General features: G+C 33.6%; 1 protein-coding gene across 1 annotated transcript; it reads right to left on the bottom strand.

Moving 5' to 3' along the window:
• Positions 1-880: 880 nt before the first annotated feature.
• Positions 881-11,957, bottom strand: LOC128229140 (transcription factor AP-4-like). Its single transcript, XM_052940855.1, has 5 exons — positions 11,780-11,957; positions 10,130-10,283; positions 6,085-6,274; positions 5,408-5,667; positions 881-4,095 (listed from the first exon to the last, which is right to left on the bottom strand). Exons 1-5 carry the CDS (start codon positions 11,866-11,868, stop codon positions 3,544-3,546), a joined length of 1,245 nt encoding a protein of 414 aa, XP_052796815.1. The 5' UTR covers positions 11,869-11,957; the 3' UTR covers positions 881-3,543.
• Between the last annotated feature and the right edge of the window lie 1,281 nt (positions 11,958-13,238).

Genomic DNA, 13,238 nt, shown 5'->3' with positions numbered 1-13,238 from the left:
GACAATATTTATCCCCATCAGGTCACGGGAAGGCCTGGTTGTAAGAGGATGCGTAAAATTGTAACTTATTAAACACCGGTGCCCAAATCCGCTCATGGAACGAACTCATTATTTTCATAGTATGTTGTATGTGTTCAAATAGATAAAGAAGTCATTACGCACATTGAAAAGTAAATACTTCAGACAGATTTTGATAAATGGCATACATGCTTATTGCGTTTCCACGAGTGCGTGTGTGGTACTTCTTGATTTCGAAATGTGTTTATATAAATAACGTTGGACATGTTCAAATAAGTATATTGGTATTCTATTCCGTTGGTACATATTCAGTATATAATTGTCAAGTACTTCTCTTGCTCCATTGCGCAGGATGGTCTTAATTAAACAAGTCGGCGACGAGCAGTTTGGTGGGCAACGTATATATCTCAGACGAAATTGCTGATATAAGGTCTATAATTTCTATAACGAATGTAAATAATGCATCAGGAAAATGCTTATACCATTTCAACCAAAATAGACCCATGGTTTTGAATGATCTTTCATTCATGTGAAGAAACCCGACAAATGCATTTTCGTCATTGACATACGATATGGTCGTTTGCCTTGATAATAAGATCTATAATTCACTTGAAGCCTTGACATATGCGGCTCCTTTTAAGTTTATTCAAACACGACCATATCTTAGAGGCAATCCCATATACATAAACCATGTTCATTAATAAAAGTCGCTCAATAGTGAATACCATTTACGTAGGTTTTAAGTAACTACTCTATCAGCGCACCATTCATAAAAATCTCACACATGTTCAACACAGTTTACGGGAGGTTTAAAATACAACTTTATAGGTGAACGATTTAAAGTAACACAAAACACTTCTATAAATGTCATATTCACAACGTTTATTCTTTAGTATACATAGCAACCCATACAGTTACTGAAGCATCTCATATTATGTTTGATCATGATAAAAGCATCCCTTACAAATAATAACAATCACCGAGTTCAATTAACAACTTTTTCTTTTAAAATTATTCTAAACATTCTCATATGAAGCAAAACGTTAATAAAATAATTCAGTAAATGAAATTGATAAGAAATCAGTGATGCTAGCATCTAAAAGTCATGCTTTTTTCATCTCAAATAGCACTATGTCTGACAAACAGCTGTACAACCCATCCTCTGACATTCAACGTGTTCGGATGTGCAACGACCTTTAAATACTGACCTTCACGTACGGGAGAAGTACCAAAATAGCCTTTTTGATGGAACACATTTTGTCAAAGAAAGGCATTTTATAGTTAACGGTACAACTACTGTAGGAAACATTTGCTCAACACACATTTAAATATATATATACTTGTTAACCCAAGACTCGCACATGTTTTGGCAGTCTGTGGATTTTATTAATTCCTGTGAAAGCAGCCTATAAATATACAAAGTGTTTCACAGAGCTTAGAAAGTAAAGATGTCTTTCCAATGGCTGTCCGATTGGGGCATTAATTTTGCTTTGACAATTGAATTCTAATAAACAACAATGTACCTTACAATTGTAACAACCGATGAATAAATCATGGTTCAATTCAGTTCATGCTATAATAGTATTCTATTGTCATTATTAGGAGTTCTAGCACAAAGATCTTTACAATTCTAAGCAATGTAATTCTACTGTTAAAGAAAGAAAAAAGGTTCTACGCAAGAGTTTAAGGGCGTACAGACAATACACTACATTATACACAGGAATAAAATATAACAATAATTCTTTATAAATAGAGTATGATGAATGTTTATATTTACACATGAATGATAATAAAATCATTTTGGGTGACTGGTCGGATGATTATAGCACATATATCACATGAATGTAACGATTACTCAAGTACAGAAAGCTCCTGACCATGATGATATATGATAGTGAACAGGTCATGTGAAATTAAATGTCAATAGATTGTGTTATTGGTACAAGAATGGTCTGCTGCCTGTAAGTACGCAGTGGTAGAAGAAGTTCATATAAAATGCCCTATGGAAGTTGACAAATGCTGCTCAGACTGAATGCCTACAGAAATATTTTTATGCCCAGTTACCCATGGGCAGAGTCTTTGCTAATGCCCAACCATGGTCAGGTACTTTGCGTATTCTATATTGCCTATGGGCAGTAAAAACAATAATATGACAGGTATGAAATGAATTATGATAAAAAAGAAGTGCACAATCACCCACATTTAATTGACACTTATTCATTGTATCCATGTCTATTCTCGTTTTCAAATATGACTGATATAAAACCATATTAGGAGCTGGTCATTTTTACAACATTTACTAATTATAGACCTGCATTTGATCACAAACCAAAGCTAAAGTTAAAACATATACTGTACACTTTGCATTGCTTCGCATTGTCTCGAATTCAAAACCCGTAATAAAACAATGACAAGTAATAAAGAAAACTTCCATCACTTACACAAAAAAATAATATTAAGTACAGCTGTAATGTTTCTATTGTTATCTTACAGTAGTTTATAATTCTTTAATTACAGTAAGATATTAATTTGATTTTCAAATATGAAACATGATAAACGTTGGCCACAAAGGCAGAAATATTTTCATAACGTAATTATCGAGTTTTCATTTTGATTTCTAATATGCCACTACATTGAAAAAAGAAGTACACATTGAACAGTCTTCATTATGATAACGCAAAGCAAATATTACACACATGACTTACAGCATTTCACAGCCGAATCAGTTTAGTTTACTGTTTCTCAGTTTATTATCTAAAACAAAACTGTGAAAAGGCTTACTGGAGTTAGTGCTAATGTACCAGCGCCGGTATTCATAAAACTTCTTAATTCTTTCTTCAAAAGAATCCTTACCTCTGATGTTACTTGTAAAAACAGAGTTTTTTTTATCATAAATGGCTCATTATCATATGAATCTTGACTTTGCATATTTTTTTCTCTATTTGTCATTGAATATCAAGGTTCGTTTTTTTAAGAATGTGTCTGTAAGTGGTGTGTACACATACACCAATGTGAGAACTCCTCTATAGTCAATGTTTATGTACAAAAGGTAACATATATTGAGCATCAATTAAATGAAATGAATAAAAATGACATTTATACATCTTTGTAACAAATCACACAATGTAAGCTTTAACAATCATTTCAAACTTATAAATGTAACTATATACAAAACTATTCCAGAAAGTATTTCTCTTCAAATTAACTTTGTTTAAATTTTTTATCAAATCTACAGAAACATGTCAGGGAGTCAAGATCCTAATTCTAAGAAACAATACTTCCAACAGATTATTCATCTTTACAAACAAACAGAAGGACGAAACAAATTGGAATCAAGTAATTATGATGCATGAAAATAGCACTGTGATCATACGGAAATTGGCAGTGAAATATATATGCAATGTTTGAAGTAATGAAGTCTTTATACAAGTACAAACGAATAATTGTGAATAACTGTTACAGTAATAAATAGATGTGATATGGAACATGATAAATGATCAGGAGTGATTCTGGCGCTAGTTGACACTACGATTTCTGCACAATAACTCCTGGTCTGTAATACATTTGAACTTGCGGTGAATTCCCTTGTAGAACATTTGCAACTGCTGGGTACTTTTCAGAATAGTTTGAATTGGAAAGAAGAAGTTTTGGTGAAGTCAATTGTGGCGCTGACACTGGTTGCACTCTCAGACAGTGTGCACTCTGAAGTCTTACATAGCTATGAGCTGAGGGCGAGTCTCTACCAGAGCATTCTGAGTGCAAGTCTTCTTGGTCACTGGTGATATATGTGTTATCTTCACTGTCTGTACCATGTGGAGCATAAAACTGTAGCTGTGCATGGTCTGTGGTAACAGCAGCAAGGGCCTTGGAGCATGGGGGCTTGGCGGGCTCATCCGTTTTGCTTTCCACGAGACGGGCAGCCTCAGAGAGAGTCTCCAGGTAGCTACGGAAATGGGTGTTTAAGCCTTGGGCATCTGGCTTGTGTTTGGGGGAACCTGGCACACGATGGTCGGGCTCTTGTTCCACCTGGACGGGTGGGTACACGGACATAGGCTCTGGGTTGCAATCTTCAACAGGCTGAAATATAGAGAATAGGTGAATGGATGTGCTACAGTTTAATACTTATAAGCATATACATTACAGTGCTTTAATTCACTGCTTGTTACATCTATTCATTCCAATTCAACACACATTTCTCCCTTATTGAAAAAAGTGCATTACAGATGTTGTCAATCTGACAAGTAATTGGAATCGCCAATTTTGTGTCAGATTTTCAGGATGAGTGATTATTTAACTTTTAAAACAAACATCAATGCTGCCAACTGTTATCAAATTACCTCTAGAATGATTGACAAGTTAGTTCATTTAATACCAGTGACAAAGTTTACTAATTATTTTCTGCCTATTTAACAACTGGGTTATATTTATACCAATTAGTTCACACCATATTTAACAATTTCAGACCCAATGATCTGTAATAGACAACACACTATCAAATAATTGAATACTGTATGGACTTCATGAAAGCCTTGATTTAATCTTCTCATACCAAGTCTGCCAAAAATACATAATACCAGCTATGGAGCTATTGGATATTTGCCATTCCAAAATGCAAAAAGGATCCTTCATAGTACTTGATCTCCAATTTTATTAAGAATGTGATCATTCCAGTGACCTTAGGCTATGTTTTGTATGATATAGTTAACCTGCATTTTCAATACATTGCCTATGCCAAATACTATGGTCTAAAATGTGAGAAAATTTACACTACGCAGTAGAGTTCAATTTAGGTTACGGGAATACTTGATATTTATAATGTACCATTAACTTGTCTTTTATCAAACAACGAATTAAGTGGAAAACAAACATGGCCAAATGGACAAGAAATAAGAGGAAACCAACACGCAAACATTCCCACGTTTCATTATACGCCATCAGGTAAAAGTAAATATTAGTCTTTCATTTGGTTTGGAGACAGTTAATGCTTCACTTGAAAAAAATGACACCAGACTGATAAAGCTGGGATTATCGCTGTTTGAAAATTCATATGTATTTCAAAGTCATAATAAATCATTTGACCCAAACCAACTACTTCCTTGTTATGGTATCACATTTAAAATATTTAACATACCAATGGTGGGAGATATGCAAAAATAATCCCTTTGGCAAAAACTGAATAGTTTATAAAGTAAGGTGTTTGCGTGCAAAGCAACGAAAGCTGATATTCTCTGTTCTTCAAGTAATAATGACCCGGACAAGTTTTGCACTACTGCAGGTTTTCATTACAATCCTTATGAAATATTGCTATATTTATACATAGTACAAAATAAATTCAATCATGTTTTTATTTAGTGTACAATAATTGCTAAAGCTTCAACTATCAACTTACCTTTTCTATAACCGGCTGGAGCGGTGGTAGGGGAGTGGGCACTGGTGGCTCCACAGGTGTGGTCAGTGGCGGCGGCTCCACTGGCGTTGTCAGTGGTTGTACACTCTCAGGTGTGGTGTAGTGCCTATTGGCGTGTAGCTCCAGGTACATGCGACGCTGCCTCTCTTTGTCTAGCTGCTGGCGGAGCAGACCCACTTCACGCCGAATGTCCTCATGCTTGAAATCCTCATAGTCAGCAGTAATACCTTCATCTGATGACTCTGTAAATCAATTGAATAAAACATGGTTTAATGACATTTTTCTTAACTTTAAGTTTCTGATCAGGTAATAATAATTAGTAATTTAGAAAAAATTATAGAACTTCTGGCTATATTAATTTTCAATAAATAAGAGAATGCATTTTATAAGCAGAAAATTCATATGACTCTGAATTTCTTCTGATGTAATGTAGTAAAAAGAATTGAGAATGAGATTTGTCTTCAGTACTTTAGTGATATTGGGGCCAGGTGTAAAAAAGAAAAGCTCAGCAATTTCAACAGAAACTTTAACCAGAGAAATAGCTTTGCTACTCAATTTAGAATTGGTAATCTGAGAAACAATATATATTATTAAACATTTTCTTGTGTCATATCTATTCACATGTAATTTTCAATATTTATATTGAAATCAACCCGCACCTGTGTCTCGTTTTTTACGTTTTAGCGGAGGCGAGCCCCCATACAGAGATATATCAAGCTCCAAGTCGATGTTGCATTTTCGACTCACTTCTCCAAGGAGACGTTTGTATGCGTTATTCTGTGCGGACAACTTTGCATTATCCTGTTCAAGGTTGTGAATAAACTCGGTGGTCTGCTGTAATATTGCAGCCTGAAATACAAAAGAAAACAGTTGATTTATATAGATTTCATGTTCTACTAATTGGTAGGATTATAGGAATTTATCTACAGGAGATTTTTATGAATATGATGACCTTTTTTTATCTACAATCCCAGCTGAAAGCAAGACAGAACTGCTTTCTTCTAAATATGATCTTAAAAGATAAGGTACATAACCATGGTCTTTTCTTAAAGCTGCTCTCTCACAGATTGAACGTTTTGACAACTTTTTTAAAAAAATTCTTGGAATGAGCCATTTTATTCGAAAATGCATGAAAACAAGTGATATAAGTTTGCTGACAAAAATTCAGAGCGCAGATTTTCATATCTAAGTTACAAAAATGATGTTTTATGCATTTTCCTTAAACCGTTAGTAACGGTTTAAGACATAAAACATTAATTTTCGAACAGAAATATGAAAATCTTAAATCTGACCTTTTGTCAGCAGTCATATATCACTAATTTGCAGATATTTACCCAAAAATTGGCTCATTCCAAGACAAGAATTTTTTTTTTTTTTGTCAAAACGGTAAATCTGTGAGAGTGCAGCTTTAACAAGACATCAAATGTCAAACTAAGCAGCAATAACAAGAGTCAATAGCTGCCTCACCCTCAATCACCATCCGAACTAATGGCCATAAATAATTCATTTGCCAGCAGCATGCAGGCCCAGTTTTCAATAATACTGGAAGGATATGAATCATTTTACTAACGGAAAGTATACATCACTTGTTTTCATTCTATGAAAAGAACAATGTTTACAAACATTAATGTACACAGATGAAGCCTGAGTAGGGCAAAGGTTTATGACCCTAACTCACATCAGTTGACCTTATTTATCTCATGTTTTCATCTATATGTATCTAACAATCTGAGCAGAGACTGGAGATACCTAAGACATTTTCACATGAATTTTATTAACTCTGGGGTTTCAGCAAGTTTTTTTTTTTTTTTAAAAGGACTGGGTACTGCAGAAGAGGGACAGGGTGCCAGTAGGAAAGAGCACATTTGATAGGGCTGAATTGTAGTAATAAACCAATCACTGGTTATAGAAATATTATCATTCTCATAATTATAGAAGGTCCATTGCGTAATTGAATGAGGATGTACACATTTTGTGTGAGTGATTTTTGGTCTCCATGAAAATTAGAAATATAATTCTTCAGGACAAATTTCAGGATCCAGTGGCTAAAAACTGTTCAACCCAACATCTCCATCAATGGCAAAAATGGAGATCAACTAATAACTATTATACAGCCATCATGTTGCACTTAATCACAACTATCATTAATTGGTTGAGGACAGAATGATATGATTACTTTTATATTTTAATAATAATATTCTTCAAAATTGTAGTTTTCAACAAGTTCATGAGGGTGACATGAATTTCATTATTTTTCATGCTTAAAGTTATAAATAAAATGGAAGTACTCCATACTTCACTGTATGTATGTATATCTGACTTTCAGATGTACTAGTAAAATGTCCGTGCATTAGCTCTTTGCAAAAAAATTAAATCAAAATCTTTATTGAAAGTTTTTATTAACTGGTGTGAATAAAAAAACACAAAGATATCTTAATCACCATTTCTCTTGTTTAGGGTTCCAAATGACTTTCATTATACTATAGGTAACATACTATGACATTAAATGACAAACTTCAATCAGTTATGTGAAAAAACACAACATGTTAGTCGAATAGAAGTCCTACAATTCATTAAATAATACACAATTTTGTTTGTGGTCAAACTTGTGAGACATGACCTTGTGTATTATACAGTGGTCAGTAGTTCACTATACCTATCAACAGACATTTGACCAGTGGTCATCCAGCAGTCATTGTATAAATAAAGATTGTAGAGACAGTTTCTTCAAATAGACTACATCTCAATTACTTTATCAACGAACTATCAGTATTTCAAACAATTAAAAATAACTGTTTTAATAAATTAATGACATTATCATATTTATATGTATAATTAATAATAACATTGTGATGTTTATTTGCAACTAACTATAATATTATGCCAAGCGTGCATATTCAAGTCCATTAATGATTATTTATAATGCTATTATTTTTGTAGGTTATACCAGTGCATGAACTTTTATATGGTTTTATTGTAAAGCATGAGAAAGAGCAAATGTTTTCTTAACATTTATGTTTTGCGTGAATCACATTTTTGAATTCCAAATCAAGTAATAAATATTATCAAGAAGAATATATGTGTATATTTTCAAGCTCAGTTGACAGACCTTACTATCTGTATCAAAATTCCTAATATTGGATTCAAAATAGTTTTATGTCAGCTACATAAATCTCTCTCTGCTCAGTGACCACAAAAATTTCATTGACATGAGGTTTTTTAATGGATTTCCTTTCTGACAAGGTAGAACAAGCTTACTGAATTTACTCCGACGGTTCAACATTATGTTAATCAGTGATATTATTATGAGGTAAAAAAAAGTGTGGTTTAGTCTTGACATCCAAGCATATATGATAAGACATTAAGTAATAAATTCTGTGAACAAATTAGATCTATTTCAAAATAATTAAACACCATTTGTAGATTTTCTTTGTTAATTACTAGTACTCCCAGTTTTGGGAAAGTCACATTTTATTTTGAAGAGGTTCCAACAGCTGACAAGTGTCAGTTATAAAAAAAAAGCTGGGGGTCTGTTTGATTATGAGGGATTCATGTTCAAAGCAGGGTAAAGGGGCTTAGACCACTTTTGAATTTATTTCAAAGTCATTTATAATATTTATTTCAAAGAACTTCCTACTGATCTTGATGCATGTGTCCTAGCAAAAAAATTATCTTCATAACTGTACAATTGTACGAAGTAAAAAGTTCTCAATCCTGATTTCAAAATTAATCCTGAGCTTGAAAAATACTAATTTTCCCACTCTCTCATTATATGAATACTATATTCAGTCTTTGAGGAAACAGGACTATCAATCTCAAATAAATTGAGAATGGAATAGAATTCTCTTTTTCTGCACACATTGGAGCACTTGAATTCCTAAATCACTTTCCATGATAACTCAAGGCGTATTAACTCTCTCACGGCAATGGAATGTAGGAGTGCCGATGCTCTAGTTACCCAGTCAACTGTTTACCTAAGGCTTACACGGGTAAGGATAAAATAACCCATCAAACATCTTTTATCAAAGAAATACTACCATATACTGTTACAATGTTGGTAGAGTAAATTGTAATTAGCTACATTTGTCAATGAAACAACTGTTACGAGTTGTATTTTTGTTCAGTGATCAATGAAAGAGACACAGTAGGCCTCATTAGCTTCAAATGAAGTCGTCAAAGCATATGAACACTTAAGGTTCACCAGTAGCAAAACTAAAGAGTGTTATGCTTCTGTTTATGAATGGATACCTGTTAAAAGAGGATTTTTATAACAGCGAATTAATACAATTGGTTTTGATGCTTTAATTGCATCTAGAACACCATTTTCACTGTGTGGTCTAGACACACTATTTACAAATGAATAAGCGATGTCAATCATACAACTTTATTATATGCAGGGTGATGAATTTGGCATAATGCCATCAGTTCAAACTGGTGCAGACTCTGAATTCCAGAAGAACAATAGGTCTGCCACTCAAGGTGGAATTATACAATATAGCAACAAAACAACCATCTTTAACCAAAGGAAAAGGTCTTTCATGGACAGAAAATATTACTGTTAGGTAATCCTTCAGAAATTGACAGGAAAAAGAAAATTGAACAAACAGAAAAACACAACAACACAATGTTAAAATATGTGTATGTATTAGCTACAAAAATGTACCATACATACAAAATACACCTACATAAGAGATTCACAAGTACCTTGCTAAGTTTTTCACCCTCACTGTGTGGTAGAAGGGTCCTCAGTAACTGGAAACCATGATTTATGCTCTGCATTCTACGCCTTTCATTGCTGTTGGCAATGGCCCTACGTAGACGTTTCTCACCTTCAACACCATTTTTGTGACTAATTTGCCTGAAATAAGAGAAATTTATCAGTGTTGAATGAAAATTTACTAACACTGAAAATTTACTAACGGTGAGACAGTGAAAAATTTAAATAATACTTTTCAGTATTGTCATTACAATATATACAGTGTTCTCAATAAGAACTGGCTGCCGGCCAAAATGGACGGTTCAAATGGCAATAGGGCCGGTTCAAATTTGGAAAACTAAATGAATTTTCAGTAGAATAAGTAGAAGCTGGTCGGTTACTTTACCATTTGAGACGGTTAAACCTAAACTTATTGAGAACCCTGTATATACCAGATACATGAAATATTATACAATAGTTGTAATAGTTTCTACTTCTGTGTACATTCAAAATTAGCTCAATTATGTGTCACTGATACCTTAAATAATCAGCAGCAGCTATGAAACTTATAAGAGTCTTGGAATGCTAACAGTTCAATACAAGTATATTGATCTAGGAGCCAGCAGACAGATGAGGCGGGACTTGGCTCCTTGCCAATATACCAGCATTGCAATGACATTTATTTCGTAACAGCTCTTCCACAAATTTAAATTATTGCTCTCACTGAAGAAAAAAACTCACACATGCCTTGGCATTTTTAATGAAATATGTTAATTGCTAATGGTCATTCCCTTATGTCTTATGATGAGAATGAGTAAGCATAAACTTAATAATGACATGAGTAACCATTATTTTTTTCTGAATTTATTCATGTTTCAGATTACTCCTATTTATTGAGAATGCTGACATTTTACAGCTGCCTTCAAACAGTCTATAAAATATCACCTATGAAATATAGGTCACGGTGAGGACATGACACACACTGTATGAACTGATAAAAGTATAAAACCCGAACAATATTGTCAACATATCAAATGACCTACAAGTAAATAAACCTTCCCTAAAATAATGTTTATAAATAAAATGTTGTTTATTTATTGCTATGTTCTTTATCATTTTGACCTAGTCGGTAATCAAGTTGATCAATATGGTAAGTTATGTAACAACTTTTGGCAGTTATGCTCAGCTGATACGGATTTGGCACCCAGCCAACTTTTTTTCCCCTACGTTTCATTCAATTTTAGGCAAAATCATGCCACTCTAACAACATTATGCGCTAAACAATAAATATCAACTATGAATATTTTCAATGTCACATAAAACACCCTTCAAAACAACATTTGTTTGACATATTCTAGAGTCAGCTGACAGCATGGCGTGGCCGAGCAAGATTATCTGCCCTTTGTTTTCATTCCACGCCATGTGACTTCCTTCTCTGACCAAGCCGGATTTTTATGAACCGATTTTGGAGAAAAAACACCAGCATGACCGTATTCTCCCAAACAATATGATACATACAGATGTTAAGAGTTGATATACACCAAACATTTGAAAAAAGTTCAATTGACCTTTGCGTAAACGATGTTACAAATTTGTGTGTACATGCGTACTACAATGTTTATGTCGAAAGCAGCGTGTGTACAACTACTACGACTCACCTTGACAATGCCGCTGAAATTTCTTCTTCACGTTCACGATATTCTTGCAGAATTCGACTTTTTGCAGTAGAACGATGATAAACTGACATGTTAGAATTATTTTTAAACACGAAATTAATCCAAATAATTAATAAACTGCACAATATTATGATGACTATTCAAGCGTACTACGAAGTTGTCGTGGCCTACACCAGAATGAGTATTAATTGGCGGGAAACAGATTGTATTCAATTCAAGAGAATAGCAGGTGCGCGTTGACGCTTTTGTGTTTCTGTATTTAAAGACAAGGCACAAGAAATAAAGAAAACGTCAATTAATTTACTCTTACTTTGAAAAAATCACTCTTATATTATACGAATAACTTAACTATTGCTTGGAAATTGCCAATACGCATTTCGCACTATTTTTTTGATCGGATGAAATCGTTTTCCCAGGGGCAGTTAGTAGGTCGGTTGGCAAGACGCGGGAAAGAGCGGCCAAACATATCAACAGCTGTTGGCGTTGTGCCAAATTTGAGGTTAGGAGAATATGAAAATAAAATAAAATGCTTTATAATCTTTTAACTATTTATACTCTTTAATTCCCTATGTACCTAAAATTGTTTTAACATATTATATTTATTTATTCATTCCTGAAAAGAATTCGTTTTAAAAGTTCATATTTTTGCAATAAACTGAATAATTTCAGTCCGTCTTTGTTATTCCTCGTAGTGCATTAGAATGTCTGGAATGTAGACTTATCTACGACAATACCTTATACGATGTTACTATTTTAAGTTTGTCAATCGTTACTAAAATGTCACGCTTGAGTGTGGACAATATAATATTATATTAAGATAAAACCCTAACAGATTTGATCGATGTATCGGCTGTATGGATGTTTGAAGACTGATGATGGAATAAATTCTAATACATATATTTATTATAATCTAATAGTAATTAGCTTCATAGCTTGAATGCTTTATTAATTATTTATTAATCTTTATTTTAATTAAAAGAGGATAATTGTTTGTTTCGGTGTAAGATAGCATTATACCGAGTGGGCACTGTCCACGAGGTGAAATAATTTGCGATCGTAAACTTAAACGAACAAATTTTCATTTATCATTTGCAAAAAAGGAATAAACTGTACTATATATATGGCATTTCATTTTGGTTAATCAGAAAATTAAGTGGCAAAATTGTATGCGGAAGGAACGTCATATCGGAGATGTCTGATCTAGTCCACAGGGGCAGGGTGCGTTGTTTTGACACACCCTTTTGACCACGCCTAGGATTTTTTTATTATTTTTTTAAAATGGGGAGGGGGGGGGGGGGGCTCAAATAGCTGCGTCAAAACAACGCACCCTGCCCCTGTGATCTGGACGAGAGCAAGGGCTAAAATTTCAAAACAGTGATCATATCAAATTGACATTTTTACTGTTTGAACAGTGAAATATCATTATTATTTCACTGATCAA

The sequence above is a fragment of the Mya arenaria genome, chromosome 3 (genome assembly GCF_026914265.1).
Source record: "Mya arenaria isolate MELC-2E11 chromosome 3, ASM2691426v1".
Taxonomy (NCBI): Eukaryota; Metazoa; Mollusca; class Bivalvia; order Myida; family Myidae; genus Mya; species Mya arenaria.
The sequence above is the reverse complement of the archived record's forward strand: the minus strand, read 5'-3'. Positions and strand labels throughout refer to the sequence as shown.